The sequence below is a fragment of the Mobula birostris genome, chromosome 22 (assembly GCF_030028105.1).
Source record: "Mobula birostris isolate sMobBir1 chromosome 22, sMobBir1.hap1, whole genome shotgun sequence".
Lineage (NCBI taxonomy): Eukaryota > Metazoa > Chordata > Chondrichthyes > Myliobatiformes > Myliobatidae > Mobula > Mobula birostris.
This window is the reverse complement of record NC_092391.1, coordinates 64,263,919-64,289,279: the sequence shown is the minus strand read 5'-3', so window position 1 is coordinate 64,289,279 and position 25,361 is coordinate 64,263,919. Positions and strand designations below refer to the sequence as shown.

The 25,361-nt window shown below is 43.8% G+C and overlaps 1 protein-coding gene across 3 annotated transcripts in view; it reads right to left on the bottom strand.

Moving 5' to 3' along the window:
• Positions 1-10,323: 10,323 nt before the first annotated feature.
• Positions 10,324-25,361, bottom strand: part of LOC140186248 (uncharacterized) — a 76,832-nt gene continuing 61,794 nt past the window's right edge. For all 3 annotated transcript variants that reach the window (XM_072240282.1, XM_072240281.1, XM_072240283.1), the window contains one exon: positions 10,324-11,510. In XM_072240282.1, coding sequence (XP_072096383.1) covers positions 11,082-11,510 — 429 coding nt within the window. In that variant the 3' untranslated portion in view covers positions 10,324-11,081. The remainder of the gene's footprint in view (positions 11,511-25,361) is intronic.

Below are 25,361 nucleotides of genomic sequence, written 5' to 3'. Positions count from 1 at the left end.
GGAAGAAAAACTCCCCCTGCCATGCCGACCACAATCTGACTCTGAGTCATCCGAAAACTTGAGCTCTGATCAGCTCTCCGACACCGAGTACTGAGCGCCATCTCTGTCCGAGCGATTCGACCTCTTTCTCGGTCGCCAAAAGCATGCAAGGCCAGGGATTTTGAGGCCTACCCTCCGAAAGATTCCCAACCACACAGTAACGACAGCAGTGGACAGGCATTTCAGAAATTTCTCCAGATGTTCCTCTGTGATTTCACGTCCATTCTCCATTAAATCAGAATTGCCCACGGCCCCTATTTAATAATTAAACTTACCGTAATTTAAATTTTTTTGCTATTCTGTATAGCATCGTACTGCTGCTGCAAAGTCAACAAATTTCACAACATATGCTGGTGATATTAAACCTGATTCTGATTCTGATTTATAGAAGCCAATCAATCTACCAACCTATACATCTCTGAGCACCTGGAGCCCTGGAGTAAACCCAGTGGCTACAGGGAAAAATGTGCAAACTTCACACACGCAGCTTTGGAGGACAGGATTGAACCCCAAGTTGCGAGAAGTGTTTGGGCAGCAGTCCTAGTATCTGTGCCCCTCTGTCGTCCAGAGCTAGGAACTCAAAGTCCTCCCTCCAAGCTCAAGTGGATGTAGAAGTCTTGAGGGATATTCAAAGTTTAAAGTTCAAATTACATTATACAACCTTGAGATTTGTCTCCTTACAGGCAGCCATGAAACAAAGAAACCCAAAAGGAAGTACTGAAAAAAAATGTCAAACACCTAAATGCAGAGAGGGGAAAAAAAAACAAATCATGTAAACTGATTTTGTCCTGACGAAGGGTCTCGGCCTGAAATGTCGACTGCACCTCTTCCTACAGATGCTGCCTGGCCTGCTGCGTTCACCAGCAACTTTGCTGTGTGTTGCTCATGTAAACTATAGTAAGCAAATAGCATTCAGAACAAAAGTGAGTCCATAGGTACAAAGCCAGGAACAGGCCCACAGCCTCAGCCTCAGTTCAACGCAGAGCCAAGTAAACGTTGCACAGCCCTCCAACATGGAGCTCGGAGCAGCTACCATAGCCTCAGTCTCAGTTCAGCGCAGAGTAAACGTCACAGGGCTGCAAGCAGAGCTGGCTCAACCTTCGCCTCGTGTCCTGACACCCTGCCTTCACAATATAAAATCATGAGCATTCCTTCAATTTCAGTAACTTTATTGATGTTACAAGTTCTGAGGCTTCAATGGTCGAGGATGAACAGAATCCTATGGGATATAAACTTATCACAAGTTACAGAAAGCTTATTGGATCTGTGGACTAGGATAGACACTTTGATGGTATGGAGTTCCAAAACTTGTCAGAACAGGACTGCAAAGTTGACTGGTGGTAGTCTTATCAGTATCACAGTATTTACATGTTATGTCATGTGCACGTTAAAATTACATATCTCACTCCTTGGTGCCATAACAACAGCCTCATACTCATCGTCAGCAAGAACATGGAGCTGATTATAGACTTCAGCAGAAGGAAACCAGAGGTCCATGAGCCAGTTGTCATCAGGGGATCAGAGGTGGAGAGGGTCAGCGACTTTAAGTTCCTTTGTGTGATCATTTCGGAGGACCCCCCCTGGGCCCAGCATGTCAGTGCAATTACAAAGAGGGCATGGCAGCTCCCCTACTTGCATGACAGCTAAATCTTTGACAGACTTCTATGGATGTGTAGTGGAGAGTATATTGACTGGCTGCATCACAGCCTGGTATGGAAGCACCAATGTGTTTGAATAGAAAATCCTACAAATAGTAGTGGATATGGCCCAGTCCATCATGCATAAAGTGCTCCCAACAATCGAGACACAGTCGCAGGAAAGCAGCATCCATCATCAGGGGCCCCCACCACCCTGAAGATGCTCTTTTCTCACTGTTTCCACTAGGAAGAAGGTACAGGAGCCTCAGGCTCACACCAGCATGTTACCACCCCTCAACCAACAGGCTCTTGAACCAAAGGGGATAACTTCACTCAACTTCACTTCCCCATCAATGAACTGTTCCCACAGTCTATGGAGTCACTTTCAAGAACTCTTCATCTCATGTTCTCTATATGTATTGCTTATTTATTATTATTTCTTTCTTTTTGTATTTGCACAGTTTGTTGTCCTCTGCCCTCTAGCTGAAAGCCCTGGCTGTACAGTCTTTCATTGATTCCGTTATAATTATCATTATATAGATTTGCTGAGTATCCCCACAAGAAAATCAATCTCAGGGTTGACATATACGTAGTTTGAAAATCAATCTCAGGCACCCACCTCAATAATAAGCAAAGGATTACACCTGCAGCATGCTATCCAAACTGGACTCCCTACAATTTGCCTACTGACACAACCGATTGATAGACAATGCAATAACCACTGCTCTACATACTGTCCTTACACATCTGGAGAAGACGACAGTTCAGCATTCAACACCATAGTTCCATCCAGGCTCAACAAGAAGTTCAGAGACCTCAGCGTTGACCCTGCCGTATGTAGCTGGATCCTGGACTTCCTGTCAGATCGCTGGCAGGTGGTAAGAGTGGGCTCCCTCACCTCTGCCCCTATGACTCAATACAGGCGTCCCTCAGGGCTGTGTACTAAGTCCCGTCCTTTACTCCCTGTATACCCATGACTGTGTCACCACCCACAGCTCTAATCTGCTAATTAAATTTGCCAACGACACTACATTGACTGTCCTTATCTCAAACAATAATGAGGTGGCTTACAGGGAAGAAGTCATCTCTCTGACACAGTGGTGTCAAGAAAACAACCTCTCCCTCAATGTCGCAAAAACGAAGGAGCTGGTTGTGGACTACAGGAGGAATGGAGACAGGCTAACTCCTATTGACATCAATGGATATGGGGTTGAGAGGGTAAACAGCTTTAAGTTCCTCGGCATTCACATCATTGAGGACAGAAACGGGTGAATTTATTATGGGGAACAAGGAAATGGCAGATGAGTTGAACAGGTACTTTGGATCTATCTTCACTAGGGAAGACACAAACTATTTCCCAGATGTAATAGTGGCCGGAGGACCTAGGGGAATAGAGGAACTGAAGGAGATTCACATTAAGCAGAAAATAGTGTTGGATAGACTGATGGCACTGAAGGCTGATAAATCCCTGGGGCCTGATGGTCTGCATCCCAGGGTACTTAAGGAGGTGGCTCTAGAAATCGTGGACACATTGGTAATCATTTTCCAATGTTCTATAGATTCAGGATCAGTTCCTGAGGACTGGAAGGTAGCTAATGTTATCCCACTTTTTAAGAAAGGAGGGAGAGAGCCTGACATCAGTGGTGGGGAAGATGATGGAGTCAATTATAAAACATGAAATAGCAGCACATTTGGATAGCAGTAACAGGATAGGTCTTCGTGGATTTACGAAGGGGAAATCATTTTTAACTAATCTTCTGGAGTTTTTTGAGGATGTAACTATGAAAGTGGACAAGGGACAGCCAGTAGATGTAGTGTACCTGGACTTTCAGAAAGCCTTTGATAAGGTCCCACATAGGAGATAAGTGGGCAAAATTAGAGCACATGGTATTTAGGGTAGGGTACTGACATGGATAGAAAATTGGTTGGCAGACAGAAAACAAAGAGTAGGGATTAACGGGTCCCTTTCAGAATGGCAGGCAGTGACTAGTGGGGAACCGCGAGGCTCGGTGCTGGGACCACAGCTACTTACAATATACATTAATGATTTAGATGAAGGGATTAAAAGTAACATTAGCAAATTTGCAGATGACACAGATCTGAGTGGCAGTGTGAAATGTGTGGAGGATGTTATGAGAATGCAGGATGACTTGGACAGGTTGGGTGAGTGGGCAGATGCATGGCAGATGCAGTTTAATGTGGATAAATTTGAGGTTATCCACTTTGGTGGCAAGAACAGGAAGGCAGATTACTATCTGAATGGTGTCAAGTTAGGAAAAGGGGAAGTACAATGAGATCTAGGTTCATTGTTCATCGGTCACTGAAAGTAAGCATGCAGGTACATCAGGGAGTGAAGAAAGCTAATAGCATGTTGGCCTTCATAACAAGGAGATTTAAGTATAGGAGCAAAGAGGTACAGGGCCCTGGTGAGACCACACCTGGAATATTGTGTGCAGTTTTGGTCTCCAAATTTGAGGAAGGACATTCTTGCTATTGAGGGAGTGCAGCATAGGTTCACGAGGTTAATTCCAGGATGGCGTGACTGTCATATGTTGAAAGATTGGAGCGACTGGGCTTGTATACACTGGAATTTAGAAGGATGAGAGGGGATCTGATTGAAGCATATAAAATTATTAAGGGATTGGACACGCTAGAAGCAGAAAACATGCTCCTGATGTTGGGGGAGTCCAGAACCAGAGGCCAAAGTTTGAGAATAAGGGGTAGGCCATTTAGAACGGAGTTGAGGAAAAACTTTTTCACCCAGAGAGTTGTGGATCTATGGAATGCTCTGCCTCAGAAGGCAGTGGAGGCCAATTCTCTGGATGCTTTCAAGAAAGAGTTAGATAGAGCTCTTAAAGTTAGCAGTGTCAAGGGATATGGGGAGAAGGCAGGAACTTGATTGTGGATGATCAACCATGATCACAGTGAATGGCGGTGCTGGCTCGAAGGGCCAAATGGCCTTCTGCACCTATTGTCTATTATCGAGGACCTCACGTGGTCAGTACACACCAGCTATGGGGTGAAAAAGGCACAACAGTGCCTCTTTCACCTCAGACGGTTGAAGAAGTTTTGTAGTGCTTAGCACAACACTTTTTAGTACCAGTGACCCAGGTTCAATTCCTGCTGCTGTGGGTAAGGAGTTTGTGCGTTCTCCCCGTGACCGTGTGGGTTTCCTCCAGGTGCTCTGGTTTCCTCCCACAGTCCAAAGATATACCAGCTGGTAGGTTAATTGGTCATTGTAAATTGTCCTGTGATTAGGCTGGGGTTAAATCAGGGGTTGCCAGGTAGTGCACCTCAAAGGGCCAAAAGGCCTACTAAACGCAGCATCTCGATAAATGAGTAAATGACAGCAAATTGAACAGGTTTCAAAGGATTCAAAGTACACTTATTATCAAAGTATGTATGTAGTATACAACCCTGAGATTCATCTTCCCCACAGACTGTCACAAAACAAAAAAAACACCATGCAACCCATTTAAGGAAAAGCACCAACTGTCCCCCAGACTTAAAAAAAATCGCACAAATGATAACAAGATCATCAACCCCCCAACATGTGCAAAGAACAAATCGTGCAAATAACAAGAAGAACATCAACCCTGGATTTAGAAACTAGTTCAATTTACTGTTAATACTAAGATGCAGGGAAGAAATACCAAAAGTGGAAGCGCCAGTCCTTGTCATCAATCCACATTGGCTCTGATATTTGATACTGTCTCTCCATTTCACTAGATTAAATCACTTTTTTAAAAAATTCCATAATTCTTGCATGGTAGAATGGGAACAAAATTTTGGGGACAAAACGTAAATGTAGCCAGTTAGAGGGGTTGCAATGCGTCTATTTCAACGCTAAGAGTATTAGGAATAAAGGGGATGAACTTGAGCATGGATCAGTATATGGAACTACGATGTTGTGGCCGTTACTGGAGGAAGGGCAGGATTGGCTGATGCAGGTACCGGGGTTTAGGTGTTTTAAAAGGAATAGGATGGGAGGTAGAAAAGTGGGGGGGGGGGCGGAATTAGCATTACTGGTCCGGGATAGTATCACAGCTATAGAAAGAGAGGATGCTGCAGAGGGAGTGTCCACTGAGTCAGTGTGGGTGGAAGTCAGAAATAGAAAGGGATCAATCACTGTGCTGGGAGGAGTATATAGGCCCTCAAATAACCCTCGGGACACCGAGGAGCAGATAAGCAGGCAGATTTTAGAATGGTGCAGGGAATACGGGGTTGCAGTTATGGGTGATTTCAACTTCCCTCATATTGACCGGCACCTCCTGACTGCAAGGGGCATAGATGGGACTGAATTTGTCAAGAAGGATTCCTGACACGGTATGTGGACCGGCCGACAAGAGGAGAGGCCATACTGGATCTAGTTCTGGGTAATGAACCTGGTCAGATGGCAGACCTCTTGGTGGGGGAGCATTTTGGTGAGAGTGACCACAACTCCCTTAGCTTCAGCATAGCTATGGAAAAGCGGGAAGCACAGAATCAAATATCGTTCTAGTATCAATTGTTTGGCGACAATAAAGTATAAGGTATAAACAGACAAAATGGGAAAGTGCTTAACTGGAGAAGGGCTAACTATGAAGGGATGAGGCAGGAACTAGCGAGAGTAAATTGGAAACATGTTCAAGGGTGAAAGCACAGAAGTAATGTGGAAGAAGTTTAGGGACTACTTGTGCTGGTTCAGGACAGGTTTGTCCCACTGAGACAAGAAAAAAATGGTAGGAAAAGGGAACCGTGGCTGACGAAACACGTGAGGCAACTCGTCAAGAGGAAGAAGGAAGCATATGCTAGATATAAGAAGCAGGAAGCAGGAGGAGCTCATGGTAAATATAGGGTAGCCAGGAAGGAGCTTAAGAAAGGACTAAGGAGGGCTCGAAGGGGGCATGAGAAGGCCTTGGCATGTTGGATTAAGGAGAACCCAAAGGCGTTCTATGCATATGTGAAGAACAGAAGGATGACAAGAATGAAGGTGGAGCCACTAAAGGATAAAGAAGGCAACATGTGCCCGGAGGTGGAGAAGGTTGGGGAGGTCCTAAATGAATACTTTGCTTCAGTATTCACAAGTGAAAAGGACCTTGATCAGTGTGAGGTTGAAATAGAACAGGCCTGTGTGCTGGACAATGTGGAGATTAAGGAAGAAAAAGTGTTGGATCTTCTTAAAAACATCAAGATTGATAAGTCCCCAGGGCCAGATGTGATATACCCAAGGTTGCTGTGGGAAGTGAGATCGCTGGAGCAGTAGCTATGATCTTCGAATCCTCTTTGGCTGCAGGAGAGGTGCCGGAGGATTGGAGAACAGCAAATGTAGTTCCCTTGTTTAAAAAAGGTAACAGGGAGAATCCTGGGAACTATAGACCGGTGAGTCTTTTGTCGGTGGTCTGCAAACTATTGGAAAGGATTCTTAAGGATAGGATCTACGAGCATTTGGAGAAGTACAGTCTACTCAAGGATAGTCAACATGGCTTTGTGAAGGGAAGGTCATGCCTCACGAGCCTGAGTTTTTTGAAGAGGTAACAAAAGAAATTGATGAGGGTAGGGCGGTAGATGTGGTCTACATGGATTTGCAAGGCATTTGACAAGGTCCCCCACAAGAGACTCATCCAGAAAGTCATGAGGCATGGGATCAGTGGCTGTCTGGATAAAAAATTGGCTTACAGGAAGAAAGCAGAGGGTAGTAGTGGAAGTAAAGTATTCTGCCTGGAGGTCGGTGACCAGTGGAGTGCTGCAAGGATCTGTCCTGGGACCCCTGCTCTTTGTGATTTTTATAAATGACCTGAATGAAGAGGTGGAAGGATGGGTGAGTAAGTTTGCAGATGACACGAAGATGGAAGGAGTTGTGGATGGAGCTGTAGGTTCTCAAAGGTTACAAGAGGATATAGACAGAATGCAGAGTTGGGCAGAAAAGTGGCAGATGGAGTTCAATCCAGATAAGTGTGTGGTGATGCATTTTGGAAGGACAAACCAGAAGGCTGAGTACAGGGTTAATGGTCAGTTACTTAAGAGTGTGGATGAACAGAGGGACCTTGGGCTTCAAATCCATACATCCCTCAAGGTTGCTGCACAGGTTGTTAGGATAGTTAAGAAGGCCTATGGGATGCTAGGCTTCATTAATAGGGGGATTGAGTTCAAGAGTAGAGAGGTCATGTCGCAACTCTACAAATCTCTGGTGAGACCACACTTAGAGTATTGTGTTCAGTTCTGGTCACCTCACTATAGGAAGGATGTGGAAGCTGTGGAGAGGGTGCAGAGGAGATTTACCAGTATGTTGTCTGGATTGGAAAACAAGTCTTATGATGCAAGATTAGCATAGCTGGGACTTTTCTCTTTGGAGCGTAGAAGGATGAGAGGGGACTTGATAGAGGTCTACAAGATTATGAGAAACATAGAAAATAGGTTCAGGAGTAGGCCATTCGGCCCTTCAAGCCTGCACCGCCATTCAGTATGATCATGGCTGATCATCCAACTCAGAACCCTGTACCAGCCTTCCCTCCATACCCCCGATCCCTTTAGCCACAAGGGCCATATCTAACTCCCTCTTAAATATAGCCAATGAACTGGCCTCAACTGTTTCCTGTGGCACAGAATTCCACAGATTCACCACTCTCTGTGTGAAGAAGTTTTTCCTAATCTCGGTCCTAAAAGGCTTCCCCTTTATCCTCAAACTGTGACCCCTTGTTCTGGACTTCCCCAACATCGGGAACAATCTTCCTGCATCTAGCCTGTCCAATCCCTTTAGGTTTTTATACGTTTCAATAAGATCCCCCCTCAATCTTCTAAATTCCAGAGAGTACAAGCCTAGTCGATCCAGTCTTTCATCATATGAAAGTCCTGCCATCCCAGGAATCAATCTGGTGAACCTTCTTTGTACTCTCTTTATGGCAAGAATGTCTTTCCTCAGATTAGGGGACCAAAATTGCACACGATACTCCAGGTGTGGTCTCACCAAGGCCTTGAACAACTGCAGTAGTACCTCCCTGCTCCTGTACTCGAATCCATTTGCTATGAATGCCAGTATACCATTCGCCTTTTTCACTGCCTGCTGTACCTGCATGCCCACTTTCAATGACTGGTGTATAATGACACCCAGGTCTCGTTGCACCTCCCCTTTTCCTAATCGGCCACCATTCAGATAATAATCTGTTTTCCTGTTTTTGCCACCAAAGTGGATAACCTCACATTTATCCACATTAAATTGCATCTGCCATGAATTTGCCCACTCACCCAACCTATCCAAGTCACCCTGCATCCTCTTAGCATCCTCCTCACAGCTAACACTGCCACCCAGCTTCGTGTCATCCGCAAACTTGGAGATGCTGCATTTAATTCCCTCATCTAAGTCATTAATATATATTGTAAACAACTGGGGTCCCAGCACTGAACCTTGTGGTACCCCACTAGTCACTGCCTGCCATTCTGAAAAGGTCCTGTTTATTCCCACTCTTTGCTTCATGTCTGCCAACCAATTCTCTATCCACATCAATACCTTACCCCCAATACCGTGTGCTTTAAGTTTGCACACTAATCTCCTGTGTGGGACCTTGTCAAAAGCCTTTTGAAAATCCAAATATACCACATCCACTGGTTCTCCCCTATCCACTCTACTAGTTACATCCTCAAAAAATTCTTTGATAACTGACTCTAGCATTTTCCCCACCACTGATGTTAGGCTAACCGGTCTATAATTCCCCGGTTTCTCTCTCCCTCCTTTTTTAAAAAGCGGGGTTACATTAGCCACCCTCCAATCCTCAGGAACTAGTCCAGAATCTAAAGAGTTTTGAAAAATTATCACTAATGCATCCACTATTTCTTGGGCTACTTCCTTAAGCACTCTGGGATGCAGACCATCTGGCCCTGGGGATTTATCTGCCTTTAATCCCTTCAATTTACTTAACACCACTTCCCTACTAACATGTATTTCCCTCAGTTCCTCCATCTCACTAGACCCTCTGTCCCCTACTATTTCTGGAAGATTATTTATGTCCTCCTTAGTGAAGACAGAACCAAAGTAGTTATTTAATTGGTCTGCCATGTCCTTGTTCCCCATAATCAATTCACCTGTTTCTGTCTACATTTGTCTTAACCAATCTTTATCTTTTCACATATCTATAAAAGCTTTTACAGTCAGTTTTTATGTTCCCTGCCAGTTTTCTCTCATAATCTTTTTTCCCTTTCCTAATTAAGCCCTTTGTCCTCCTCTGCTGGACTCAATTTCTCCTAGTCCTCAGGTGAGCCGCTTTTTCTGGCTAATTTGTATGCTTCTTCTTTGGAATTGATACTATCCCTAATTTCCCTTGTCAGCTACGGGTGCACTACCTTCCCTGATTTATTCTTTTGCCAAACTGGGATGAACAATTGTTGTAGTTCATCCATGCAATCTTTAAATGCTTGCCATTGTATATCCACCGTCAACTCTTTAAGTATCATTTACCAGTCTATCTTAGCTAATTCACGTCTCATACCTTCAAAGTTACCCTTCTTTAAGTACATTTTTTTAAAGGAATATATATGGGGTCAGCATAGCATCGGGGGCTGAAGGGCCTGTACTGTGTCTAGTGTCTAATTTCAAATGAAAAATGAATCATATATCACCAAAAGTCAATGTCGATCTCAAGTGTGAAACAAGAAGTTACTTTATTAAGGTCAGCTCTGAAGGTGAGGAGTTAGTCAAGGAGATTACAAGAACTGGAAATAACATCACCACCATAGGAATTATGAAAAGAAACCTCTATCGCTGTGAGAGCATCCTGACAGGATAAAAAGAATTGGCTATTGAGGAGAGAGACTTATGATTCTTATCAGGTTCACAATTTATAAAATTTAAAAATAGGTGTATTCAAGCTGATGGCAGGGGTATAATTGTCTTGAAATCTCCAGTTTGATCAAAATCAGAGAAGCAAAGGCAATCTTATGAGACCCAACAAGAGAACTCAATATGTTCTCCACTGGCACATTCTCAAAGCTGTTACTTACTGAAGAAATCCCGATTTCAGCAGCAAACCAATTAATCAGCATCCCAATGGTGCCATTTTTGTGGACTAATTTGAAAAGGTCCGCCTTCTAATGCAGTGCATTGTAATGTGCACTACATTAAACCCCAACAGAATTGGTACATAAAGCGGGTCGTTTTCCTCCCACAGAGTATTTTCATAATTCCTGTTCTGCAATAGTACTATTAAAGTCAAAAAAGTTAAATAACAATTCTCAAAATAAAAGTGATAATTATGACTTAACCGCAATTACAAAATATAACTTTCTTTTCTTCCCCTCTCTCTTTCATGTCACCCTATTCCACATCGGTGAACTAAAATAAAAAATCTCATTAAACTACAGCGCAATCTGTCTCTTCTTGCTGAGGGAGAGAGAAAGGAATCCAACGTCAGATATTTAAATATCCAACCAAAGTTATAGTTTTGGCAGTACAGTGTGCACTGATGCAGTAGTTAGTGTAGAATCTCTACAGTGCTTGATACAGGTGGAAGATTCTTGGCTGCTAAGACCAATAGTCTTCTTTAAGCTCCTGCTGGACTTGAGTTTTGGGAAAACATATTTGGTGGTACTCCTTGTCTGGGCTTCCAAAGCATCGATTTGTTCCTGGGTACTACACTCTTCAAAACACTGCCGTGGGTTGCAAAGTGCAATCCCAATTTTGTTAGCAAGTGAGTCTTGTTTTTTGATTCTGTTCACAAGGAGGCAAAAGGTAGCAGAAAAGAGCGAATCAGCAATTTTCAGATTTTTATCCCACTGATCCTCAGGACTGAGGCGCATGAAAGTTTTGCAGACAGTCTTACAGATGTCGTCTTTGTAGTATGGTTCTCTTTCTTGCTTTGGAGTCTGGACACAAAGAGAATCTTGGTTAGTAGCTGTAATAACAGTGACATTGTATAGGTGGAATGAGGTATTTCATTTGAAGGACTAACTTCGTACGTTCCTTTCTCTCGTCCTCACCCTTCTGGCCCTGATATTGTGGGAGTACATGGTACAAAGTCCCTGGACCCTTGTTTTGCCTATAATCACAATAAAATTGTTGCAGTTTGATATAGATCTGTTTACATGCGTGCCCCCCTCCCAAAATCACCCGTGGCTCCGCAGATTTTCACCCTTTTAATTTATTCAGAAGTCCCAGAACTTTCCGGAATGGATTGTGCTTACCTTTTTTTGCAAAGCAAGATCAAACATAATTTTGTGAAAGAGAGTGGAAATTTCATTTGCTGCAAATTTCATTATGCAACTATGGAGACATGAAAACTTTGAGAGCAAATGGACCTCTAAAGGAGATGCCACTAAGGTGTTTCATCGTCTGAGTGGTCAGCATTAGTTAATTGTGATGGAATGGGAATGGGATTGTGATGGAATGGGAATAGGATTGTGATGGAATGGGAATGGGATTGTGATGGAATGGGAATGGGAATAGGATTGTGATGGAATGGGAATGGGAATGGGCTCTTAGGTCCTCAGTCATTCATTTAGACCAGTCCTGATCTGAATCCATCCACCTTCGTTTTAAAACCATTCAACCTATTATGTTTTGTAAGTTCAAAACATTAAACTAATTCAAAGAAAAACACAGGAATCCCAAATACAGGTCTAACTTTGGGTTTATCTTAAACAAATCATGCATGTTTCACTTGGTAGTGTGATAACTTATGCAATTAACCTATTTTTACGTGTAACCCATAATTAATTATTTAAACGAACAAGAAAGCTTAATCAAGATATATGTGTGTGTGTGTGTGTGTACACAGGATTACTCAAGTATTATTGAAATATAAAAAATGCAACAGATAGCTTTGTCTAGCAAAAATCCTGCAGTCTTAGCTTCGAATTTCCAGTCAAGAGGTATCTCAGGAAAGAATTCCAAGTTACCACTACCCCTTTGTGTACTGATGTTCCATGGTATCTTCTAAGAAGATGACAACTAATATCGTAAGTGTCTGCCCCAGGCTTTGGCCTGGAGTATCTGAGATATTGTCAGTTTGATACCTCTCAACCCAAATAAGAAAATGCAAACCTGTTAAAAATATTAAAAATGGGAGGAGTAATTTTTAACCATTTTTAACCATTAATCGAGGGGTCCTTGGACAGGTTGGGAGCCTCTGCTCTAGAGGGAGCTTAGCTTCACTCACCTCAACACTGAACTGTTCCCACAACCTATAGACTCACTTTCAAGAACTCTTCATCTCATGTTCTTGATACTTATTGCTTATTTATTTATTATTTTGCACATTTTTCTTTTTGTATCTGCATAGTTTATTGTTTTTTGCACATTGATTGTTCATCCGTCTTGTGTGTGTCGTCTTTCATTGATTCTATTGTTTCTTTGTATGTACTGTGAATGCCCGCAAGAAAATGAATCTTAGCGTTGCATACAGTATCATATCAAAATTCAAAGTACATTTTATTATCAGAGTACATATATATCACCACATAGATTCAGTTTCCTACAGGCATACTCAGCAAATCTATAGAATCGTAATTATAACAGGATCAATGAAAGATCAACCAGAGTGCAGAAGACAACAAACTGTGCAAATATAAATATGAGTAAATAATAAATAACAAGAACATGAAATAACAAGAGTCCTTAAAGTGAGATCATTGGTTGTGGGAACATCTCAATGATGGGGCAAGTGAGTGTAGTTATCCCCTTTTGTTCAAGAGCCTAATGATTGAGGGGTAGTAACTGTTCTTGAACCTGGTGGGGTGAGTCCTGAGGCTCTTGCACCTTCTACCTGATGGCAGCAGCAAGAAGAGAACATGGCCTAGGTGGAGGGGATTTCTGATGATGGATGCTGTTTTCTTACAACAGGGTTTCATGTACACGTGCTCAATAGTTGGGGGGCTTTACCGGTGATATACTGGGCCGAATCCACTACCTTTTGTAGGACCTTACGTTCGGAGGCATTGGTGTTTCCACACCAGGCCATGATTCAGCCAGTCAATGCACTCCCCACCTCACATCTATAGAAGACTTGTTAAAGTTTTTGATGTCATGCCGAATCTCCCCAGTCTCCTAAGCAAGTAGAGGCGCTTTCGTGCTTTATTTACAATTGCATTTACATGCTGGGTCCAGGACATGTCCTCTGAAATAGCAACACCCAGGTTAGTAAAGTTCCTAACACTCTCCACATCTGACCCTCTGATGAGGACTGGCTCATGGAATTCTTGTTTCCCCCTCCTCAAGTCTACAATCATACAGAATAGAATAATACAGATTAGAACGTTATTGTCATTGTTCAACACAACGAGATTCCAGTGCAGTGCTATTCCAGTCTGCAAAAAAGAATGTTTACAATGCATGTGGTAAGGCATAGTTGAAAAAAAAATCCCATATTTACATGTAACAAGTGACTTTGATAGTCCATAACACTCAAAGCCACTGGCAAGCCTTATTCAGCTGCACAACAGCCCTCCGGAAAAAGCTGTTCTTCAGTCTAACTGAGTCGGCTTAGATGTTTCTGTATCTCATACCAGATGGCAGGAAATTGAACAGACAATGTCCGGGATGGGATGGGTCTTCAGTGATGTTACAAGTGCACCATGGCATCAGGAATTGTATATTGTCTCCAGGTCTGGTAGCTGAGTCCATGATGTGCTGAGCTCCCCTAGTCAACTGTTGGAGTGTTTTGTGATGTGTCTTGCTGTAGCTAGAGTATCACACTATCACTCCATGTGTCAGTACGCTCTCTATCACACAACCACATAGAAACATAGAAACATAGAAAATAGGTGCAGGAGTAGGCCATTTGGCCCTTCGAGCCTGCACCGCCATTTATTATGATCATGGCTGATCATCCAACTCAGAACCCCGCCCCAGCCTTCCCTCCATACCCCCTGACCCCTGTAGCCACAAGGGCCATATCTAACTCCCTCTTAAATATAGCCAATGAACTGGCCTCAACTGTTTCCTGTGGCAGAGAATTCCACAGATTCACCACTCTCTGTGTGAAGAAGTTTTTCCTAATCTCGGTCCTAAAAGGCTTCTCCTCTATCCTCAAACTGTGGCCCCTCGTTCTGGACTTCCCCAACATCGGGAACAATCTTCCTGCATCTAGCCTGTCCAATCCCTTTAGGATTTTATACGTTTCAATCAGATCCCCCCTCAATCTTCTAAATTCCAACGAGTACAAGCCCAGTTCATCCAGTCTTTCTTCATATGAAAGTCCTGCCATCCCAGGAATCAATCTGGCAAACCTTCTTTGTACTCCCTCTATGGCAAGGATGTCTTTCCTCAGATTAGGGGACCAAAACTGCACACAATACTCCAGGTGTGGTCTCACCAAGGCCTTGTACAACTGCAGTAGTACCTCCCTGCTCCTGTACTCGAATCCTCTCGCTATAAATGCCAGCATACCATTCGCCTTTTTCCCCGCCTGCTGTACCTGCATGCCCACTTTCAATGACTGGTGTATAATGACACCCAGGTCTCGTTGCACCTCCCCTTTTCCTAATCGGCCACCATTCAGATAATAATCTGTTTTCCTATTTTTGCCACCAAAGTGGATAACTTCACATTTATCCACATTAAATTGCATCTGCCATAAACTTGCCCACTCACCCAACCTATCCAAGTCACCCTGCATCCTCTTAGCATCCTCCTCACAGCCAACACCACCACCCAGCTTCGTGTCATCCGCAAACTTGGAGATGCTGCATTTAATTCCCTCATCTAAGTCATTAATATATATTGGGGTCCCAGCACTGAGCCTTGCAGTACCCCACTAGTCACCGCCTGCCATTCTGAAAAGGTCCCGTTTATTCCCACTCTTTGCTTCCTGTCTGCTAACCAATTCTCCACCCACACCAATACCTTACCCCCAATACCGTGTGCTTTAAGTTTGCACACTAATCTCCTGTGTGGGACCTTGATAAAGGTTGGGAACCCCTGTCCTAGAGCCACGAGTCAGAGGAACTAACTTCTCAGTATTTACCCTGGCCCTTCCAGAATCTTAGATGTTGCAATTAGATCACCCCTTACTCCTGTAAACTTTAGAAGATGGGTCCATCTTACAGAATTTCTCCTCAGGGCACAACACTTCTCCCGACATGCACTTCAAGATTGTGCAACATATAGCATACTCAATGGGCCAAATGGCCTGACTCTGTCCCTGTGCTTTATGGTCTTCTGCTCTCACATGATGGTGAGGTCTCTACATTTGCCTTGTTGCAAGGTTCCCCTGCACCCTCCCACCCCTCCCTGGCCCCCAACAACCCCTGCCAATACAGACACAACATCTTATCATGAGATGGCCAGTTGTATTTCCGCCACTCCTCAGGTTATTGGCTTGGCTCAGCAGCTGCTGCTGGAGAGAGCAGGGTCTAAGCAATTAGAGAAGTAGAGAGTAGCTCTTGCCCCCAGGGTCCATCCTTTTGGCTGAAAATGTCTGGTCACGTGATCTCCAGGCTGAAGGAGATGTGTACTTCTAAGTTCAAAGTAAATTTATTATCAACACAGGTATAAATACACACAAGAGAAAGTCTGCAGATGCTGGAAATCCAAAGCAATACACACAAAATGCTGGAGGAGCTCAGCAGGCCAGGCAGCACCTATGGAAAAGAGTAAACAGTTGATGTTTCAGGTTAAAGAAGGGACTCACCCCAAAATGTCAATTGTTTACTCTTTTCCATAGATGCTGCCTGACCTGCTGAGTTCCTCCAGCATTTTGTGCATATTACTGTATTAGTATATGCTATTTTGAGATTCATTTTCTTGCAGGCAATTTACAGGGAATAAAGGAATACAATAACATTTTGTAAAGAAAACTACATAAATACAGAGAATGACTGTCAAAAAACCTTATGTTTCTAAAAAATAACTTATGGTTTTTATATTTTGGGTTTTTGCCCCTTCTTTCTCATTGTTTTTTTGGTGTGGGGGGAGGGGACTTGGGGGTCGATGTTATTGTTACTTTTTGTGTGGGGGAGGGAGACTTGGGGTCAGTGCTCTTGCTGCGTTTCATGTGGCGGGGAGGGGTGATGATCATGTTGCTGTTCTTTATTGAGTGGCGATTGGGTTTGATATTTCTCTTTTAATGATCTCCATGGTTCTTCTTTGTTCCATGGCTATCTGGAGAAGATGAATCTCAGAGTTGTATACGGCATACATACTTTGATAATAAATGAACCTTTGAAAACCAAGGTGTAAAAGAAGACAAATGGTGCAAATAAAAAATAATGTGGAGGACGTTAGTTATTAAGAATCCTTGAAATTGAGACTGTAGGTCTTGGCATCAGTTTGGAGTAGTGATGATTGAAATCATCCACGCCAGTTCTGGAGCCTGATGGATGTAGGGTAATAACTGTTCCTGTGGTATTGGTATTGGTTTGTTATTGTCACATGTACCAACATAGGGTGAAAAGCTTGTCTTGCATACTGTTTAAAGAGGCTCATCAATCTCTTCCCTCACTTCCCACAGTAGCCTGGGGCACATCCCATTCGGTCCAACTTGATGCTTTCCGAAAGCTCCAGCACATCCTCTTCCTTAATATCTACATGCTCAAGCTTTTCAGTCCACTGCAAGCCATCCCCAAAATCACCAAGATCCTTTTCTGTAGTGAATACTGAAGCAAAATATTCATTAAGTACCTCTGCCATCTCCTCCAATTTCATACACACTTTTCCACTGTCACATTTGATTGGTCCTATTCTCTCATGTCTTATCCTCTTGCTCTTCACACACTTGAAGAATGCCTTGGAGTTTTCCTTAATCCTGTCTGCCAAGGCCTTCTCATGTCCCCTTCTGGCTCTTCTAATTTCCTTCTTAAGCTCCTTCCTCCTAGCCTTATAATCTTCTAGATCTCTATCATTACCTAGTTTTTTGAACCTTTCATAAGCTCTTCTTTTCTTCTTACCTAGATTTACAACGGCCTTTGTACACCATGGTTCCTGTACCCTACCATCCTTTCTCTGTCTCATTGGAATGTATCTACACAGAACCCCAAGCAATATCCCCTGCCACATTTCTTCCATACATTTCCCTGAGAACATTGTTTTCCAATTTATGCTTCCAAGTTCCTGCCTGATAGCCTCATATTTCCCCTTACTCCAATTAAACATTTCCCTAACTTGTCTGTTCCTATCCCTCTCCAATGCTATGGTAAAGGAGATAGAATTATGATCACTATCTCCAAAATGCTCTCCAACTGAGAGACCTGACATCTGACCAGGTTCATTTCCAATACCAGATCAAGAATAGCCTCTCCTTTTGTAGGCCTGTCTACATATTGTGTCAAGAAACCTTCCTGAACACAACTAACAAACTCCACTCCATCTAAACCCCTCACTCTTGGGAGATGCCAATCAATATTTGGGAAATTAAAATCTCCCACCACAACAACCCTGTTATTATTACTCTTTTCCAGAATATGTTTCCCTATCTGCTCCTCGATGTCCCTGTTTTTATTGAGTGTTCTATAAAAAACACCTAGAATTATTGCAACACACATCAAAGTTGCTGGTGAACGCAGCAGGCCAGGCAGCATCTCTAGGAAGAGGTACAGTCGACATTTCGGGCCGAGACCCTTCGTCAGGACTAACTGAAGGAAGAGCTAGCAAGAGATTTGGAAGTGGGAGGGGGAGAGGGAGATCCAAAATGATAGGAGAAGACAGGAGGGGGAGGGATGGAGCCAAGAGCTGGACAGGTGATTGGCAAAAGGGATATGAGAGAATCATGGGACAGGAGGCCCAGAGAGAAGGAAGGGGGGGGGGGAACACAGAGGATGGGCAAGGGGTATAGTCAGAGGGACAGAGGGAGAAAAAGGAGAGAGAGAGAGAAAAAAATGTGTGTATATAAATAAATAATGGATGGGGTACGAGGGGGAGGTGTAGAATTATTGACCCCTTCCTATTCCTAAATTCCACCCACAGGGACTCCGTAGACAACCCCTCCATGACTTCTTCCTTTTCTGCAGCTGTGACACTATCTCTGATCAACAGTGCCACGCCCCCACCTCTTTTGTCTCCCTTCCTGTCCTTTCTGAAACATCTAAAGCCTGGAACTTGAAGTAGCCATTCCTGCCCCTGCACCATCCAAGTCTCTGAACTCCAAGTGCTGATCCACCCTCTAACCTCATCAGCTTTATTCATAATATTCCTCGCATTAAAATAGACACATCTCAAACCATTGGTCTGAGTGCATCCCTTCTCTATCATCTGCCTATCCTCCCTCTCACACTGTCTCCAAGCTTTCTCCATTTGTGAGCCAACCTCTCTTTCCTCCATCACTTCAGTTCAGTTCCCACCCCCAGCAATTCTAGTTTAAACTCTCCCCAATAACCTTTGCAAACCTCCCCACCAGGATATTGGTTCCCCTGGGATTCAAGTGCAACCTGTTCTTTTTGTACAGGTCACACCTGCCCCAGAAGAAGTCCGAATGATCCAGAAATCTGAATCCCTGCCCCCTGCTCCAATCCCTCAGCCACGCATTTATCCTCCATTTCATTCTATTCCTATACTCACTGTCACGTGACACAGGCAGTAATCCTGAGATTACTACCTTTGAAGTCCTGCTTCTCAACTTCCTTCCTAACTCTCTGTAGTCTGTTTTCAGGACCTCCTTCCTTTTCCTACTTATGTTGTTTCCTACCTCTGGCTGTTCTCCTTCCCACTTCAAGATATTGTGGATGCGATCAGAAACATCCTGGACCCTGGCAACTGGGAGGCGTTTCTTTCCTGCGTCCACAGAATCACTCGTTTGACCCCTGCTAACTATAGAGTCCCCTATCACTGCTGCCAACCTCTTCCTTTCCCTACCCTTTTGAGCCACAGGGCCAGACTCTGTGCCAGAGTCTGCTTCCCCCAGGAAGGCCGTCTCCCTGAACAGTACTCAAACAGGAGTACTTATTGTTAAGGGGGACAGCCACTGGGGTACTCCCTAGCATCTGCTTCTTGCCCTTCCCTCTCCTGACTGTTACCCACTTATCTGTCTCTCAAGGCCCTGGAGTGACTACCTACCTATAGCTCCTCTCTGTCACCTCCTCACTCTCCCTGACTAGACGAAGGTCATCGAGCTGCTTCTCCAGTTCCCTAAAGCGGTCCCTAAGGAGCTGCAGCTCAATACACCTGGTGCAGATGTGGCCGTCCGGGAGGCTGGGAGTTTCCAGGACCCCCCCCACATCTGACATCAAGCACAGAATACCGGCCTCACACACATACTTCCTGTCTGTATTCCTCACAAGTGCCGTACCTCGCCTCAACCTGTTATCGCCGAAGCCCTGTTGAGCCAAAGCGTTCCTACTCTGTCTCCCACTACTCTGACGCCTGCTCTGTAAAGCTGTCTTCTTTTTAAACTCTTCCCGCTGTTCTCACTAGCTGACCTCCATGCACTTGCGCAGTCATGCCCCATTCAAAGCGAATGTCTGAGGTCAGTAGAATCTTTCAAGGTGCAGACAGAGTCCTGTGATGAAATCACTTCTGTTGGCAGGGAGGTCTGTCTTCTTCATGGAAGCTTTTATGGGCACCTGACTGTAATCAATGGCTATTTGGACTACTTGTGGCAAGGAAGTTCAGAATTAAAGTGACCAAGATTTTATTGGAGGCACAAGTTCACAGAAACACATAGTCAAAGTATTTCTGCAATTTTCTTTCCTTCTCTTGGTGGCACAGCCGTGAAGAGTTTGAGGCTGCAAATATTTTGCTCATCAGGGAGGTTCAGGTCGGATGTGGTGCCTCTAAACTTTCTCTGGGAGTAAGGCATAGGAGCAGAATGAGGCCATTCAGTCTGATGTGCTATTTGATTATGGCTGATTTATTTTCCCTCTCAAAGTCATTCTTCTGCCTTCTCCCTGTAACCTCTGACGGTGGCTGTGGAAGCCAGGTGTTTGAGTATATTTAAGGCAGAGCTTGATAGGTTCTTGATTGGACATGGTATCAAAGGTTACGGGGACGAGGCCGGGTATTGGGGCTGAGGAGGGGAAAAAGGATAGGCCATGATTGAATGGTGGAGCAGACTCGATGGGCCAAATGGCCTAATTCTGTTCCTATGTCTTATGGTTGGAAGATAATAACTGTTTCTGAACTTGGTGGTGTGGGACCTACAGTAAGATTTCCTGTCTGAAATATAATATTCAGTGTCAGGATATTCTTCTTGCATTCTACAACAATAGAAATGTTTTGATTAGCAAGAAGGTCAGTGTCCTTCATGGGAACTCTTTTGGGCATGAGTGTAGATAGTGACTACCTGTACTCATGGGAGGCTGATATTCATTCATTTTCACTCTCCATTTGATTCTCCTGTCTTTTCCCCAAAACTAATTAAGAACGTATCAATCCCTGCTTTAGATATATCCAATGGCATCGCCTCACACCTGTCTATAGCAATGAATTCCACAGATTCACCGCCGACTAGCTAAAGAAATTCCTCCTCAGTCTTTGTTCTAACTGGACATCCTTTGATCTGAGGCTATTCTTAGACTCTGCATTCCCACTCTGTTTTGGCATTTTAACATTCAGTAGGTCCTTTTCTCCTATCCTCAACAGTCTCACCCATCCTGAGAGGCTAGCTATATTGGCATCACTTCTTTGACTCACATAGAATGATTACCTCAGCAGGTAACTCCCAGTTGGATGTAGTGCACTCTGTTATCTTTGGAGGGTCTTTGGGCAATCTCAATTATTTCTGAAGTTGCCCAGTCAGACTCCTGATCTGAGCAGAATGTCTCCTTGAAAAGCGAACAAAGCAACAGACCAGAGTGATACAAAACATCAGAGGGTTGCTCATTGGTGGAGAAGCTGGAGCTGGACTTGGTGCAGATCGAGCTGCTGCCTACACTGGAGCAGCATCGGAGTGGGTGGGCGAAGGATGTGTGCAATAAAACAGTGAGTGATCGTCCAGTCCGTTTTCTTGTGATCGCAAAACCCTGTTGGATATTGTTAATGTTGAATGCTGTAGGTCCAATTTACTGGTTTACTGGCTTACAGTAGGGGAGCTCATGGCTTCAGTCATAGAGAGGACTCGGCCCAAGCCACGGTGTCACGTGTTTGCAGCTGCCCAGGAGAGAGGCGTTGGAGTCAGTGCACTGCACTGGAATGCCTGAGGTGGTGTGATACAGCTTGCATGCTGGAGTCGGTGCTTCCCTCCACTGTTCGCTCAGCAGAGGACAAGATGTATTGTCTTCAACTGCAGACTGCTGTAACATTCGGGGACCAGGGTCTTGGACTATATATTTTTTGTGTGACTATACTTTACTGCAGTCTTATATATGCTCTGTGTGTCTTGTGCTATGTATGACTATTGGCCCCAAAGTAACCCTGTTTTCTTTGGCTACATTCATGGGTGTTCATATATGGCTGAATGACAATTAGCTTGAACTTGAAAATGCTGGAGGATCTCAGTGGGTCAGACAGCATCTTTCGAAGAAAGTAAGCAATGGGTGTTTCGATTTGAGACCCTTCATCTGGACAAGCCAGCGTGATGTTTTTCCTCATCTGAAAGTGACTGTTCATTTATACGCATAATTTGGAGTTATAAGCACAAGAGATTCTGCAAATGTTGTAAATCCAAAGCAACACACACACAAAGTCACTGGAGGTACTCAGCAGGTCGGGCAGCTTCTAAGGAAAAGAGTAAACAGTCAACGATTTGTGCCAAGACTGTTCTTCAGGACTGGAAAGGAAGGGGGAAGATGCCATGATAAAAAGGTGGTGGGAGAGGGGCAGGAGGACGAGCTATAAGGTGATAGTTGAAGCCAAGTGGGTGGGAGAGGGGAGATGAAGTATGAAACTGGGGCCTGATAAGTGGAAAAGGCAAAGGGCCAGAGAAAAAAGAATCTGGTTGGAGAGGAGAGGGGATCAGGGGAGATGGGGAAGGTGATCAGGTGAGAAGAGGTAAGAGGTCAGAGTGGAGAATGAAGAAGAGGGAAGGGTGAGGGTAAAAGAATTACCAGAAGTTGGAAAAATAATGCCATCAGGTTGGAGGCTACCTACACAGAATATGAGGTGTTGCTCCTTCAGCCTGAGAGTGCCTCATCATGGAAGAAGAAAAGGGCATGGACCAACATGTTGGAACAGGAATGAGGATAGAAATTGAAATAATTTGCCAGTGGGAAATTCTATGATTTTGTGAAAGGAGCTGAGATGCTCAATGAAGTGGTACCCCAATCTATGTCAGGGCTCACCAGTGCAGAGGAGGCCACATTGGGAGCACCAGACACAGTAGACGACCACAACAGATTCGTCAGGATGACTTGGCCCAAACTGTCAACGGTTTATAGATATGGAATGACCTACTGAGTTCCTTCAGCATTTTGTGTGTGCTCCCCATAACCTGGAGCTCCAGTTTATATTGGTATGCCCAAAGAGTAGAGTAATATAAATAATGATATCATTAGGTATGTACCCAATGCAAGAAAAGATTAGGCACATTAATGCAAATCTTGCTCAGATCGTGTGTAATTTTGCAATTTAAGAAATGTTACTTGGAATCATTTGGTAATATGATTTTGTACCAATGAGAAAGCAGATTCCTCCAAGGGGACCACAACCTTGTTGTGGGGTTTGGAGGCTTGTGTGCGTCAATGACCCGGAGAGCTATACTGGCTGGTGCCAGGGCCTGTGCTTTGGCTCTTGGTAGGGTCACCCATGCCAAAGGGTAGAGGCCAGACTAAGAGTGGACCACCAGTCCTCCAAGCTCAGGGGTTCAGCTTAGGGCTATCAACCCTGAATGGTAAAAAAAATTTGTTACAGAAGCAGCAATGAAGAATCCATTTACATCTGAGTGCATTGATATTCCCAAGTCTTCGCCCAGGACTTGCGTGACTGACAGTAGTGAAAACCAAGAGGAAGCTACTGACACGATGAAGGAAGCCCTGAAAACCTCCAGAGGTGGGGGACCTTCATTGCTGCCCTAAACGCCAGTGGTGTAACAGGCAGTAAGTAAATAAGTTAAAGCAGTCTGGGTTAAACAAGAGGGGAAATACTCCTGTACAGCTCATGCTAAATGATGGTCCTGGACCTATGGAGTCTGATTCACTGGTGATACAATGTTCTTGCTCCCAATTTAACCTGAGTCTGGAGTCAATTACTCAACTGCTAAAATTATGAATTTACACTCAAAATTCTGCTCAGATTGCCCACAGCTTCAAGAACTCTATCTGAATAGGTATCCTCTCTCAGAGAGGAGAAGCGAAGGTCTAGTGAAATCGTGGGGAAATAAAAGATGTGAGGAAGGAAACCTTGCAATGCCTGAAATTTCAAACACCTCTTAAATCAGCAAGATAAGATTAATTGAAATGCATCTGCCTTCAGAACTGGCAGTTAGATATTTAAAACGGCTGGCACTTTGCAGGGACTTATGGTTTGACAGCTCCAATGTCAGATGAGATACATCTGTCAAGATAGAGAAAACCCCCAAAAATTTATGTAACTGGAACTGATTAATTAAACAGAATTAAACTTTGATCTTACTTATGCTATGATACCAAAATCTTCATAATTTTATTAAACTATAGCCATTACACACTTCACTTGAAGGAACAATCCCTTGATGAATTGAATTATTTATTGGTTGAGATACAGCACAGAATAGACCCTTCAAGCCCTGTCGCCCAGCAACCCCTTGATTTAACAGCCTAACCATGGGACCATTTACAGCGACTAATTAACTTACCAACCAGTACATCTTCAACTGTGGAGAGGGGAAGCCTGCTGCAAGGGCAACAGCTTGTTCTCCATATCATACTGCCCTGGCTTACATATCACGTAGGTAGCTAGGACACAATATCCGTGGTCAAGCCCGACCAATAGAGAGTCTCAGATATGTAGTTGTACTAAAAACAGAATGTGCTGGAAATACTCACCAGGTCAAGCAGAGTCTGTGGAAAGAGAAACAGAGTTAATGTCTCAGGTCAGAATTCTGATAAAGTCTTTGACCTGAAATATTAACTCCATTTTTCTTTCCACCATTGTTGCTTGGCCTCCTGGTGTTTCCAGCATCTTCTGGTATACTTTTGATTTTCAACATCTGCACTTTTTGATTTTTATGATCATTGTGATTCCAGCCAGTAATAAGTCACAACAACATAAATAACAACTTGAGTTATGCACTGTCTTTAATATACTAAAACCTATTTGGAGGCATCACAGGAGCACCATCAAATAAATCACTAGTAGGAGATATTAGGGCAGGTAACCAAAAGCTTGCTCAATAATGGAGGTTCCCAAGAGGGAATTAAAAGAGTTTGTTGCTGATTCTCGAGTTGGGGTACTTGAAATAAAGATGACACTGCTGACTGTAGCGTCGAAACTGCAAACTGTTGGTCTTCCCTCTGGCTGTGGCAGAAGTGATACTTCTCTCTCTCTTTTTAGAGAGAGTGAGAGAGAGGGAGAGGGAGAGACTGGACATGTCAGACTGTTGGAATGAACAGCGGTTTGTGATGGACTCTGGATCATGGTCTCTTTGAGGACTTTGCTATTGCTTGTATGACAGGTAGTGGGGGAGTTGATGTTTTTATTGAGACAGGTGGGGGAAAGGGGTGATGCTTTGATGCTGCTTGAGCACAGGAGAGGGGAGGGGAGGAATTTGGTGTTCTAACATTTTCCTGTCATTTATTCTTTGGGGTTTTCTTCTGTTTAATGGATGCCTGTGAAGAGTAAGAATTTCAGGTTGTATACTGTATGCATTCTCTGATATTAAATAGAACCATTGAATCATTGAAAGAGGAGGGAAAGACAGAGGTTTAGAGAGATAA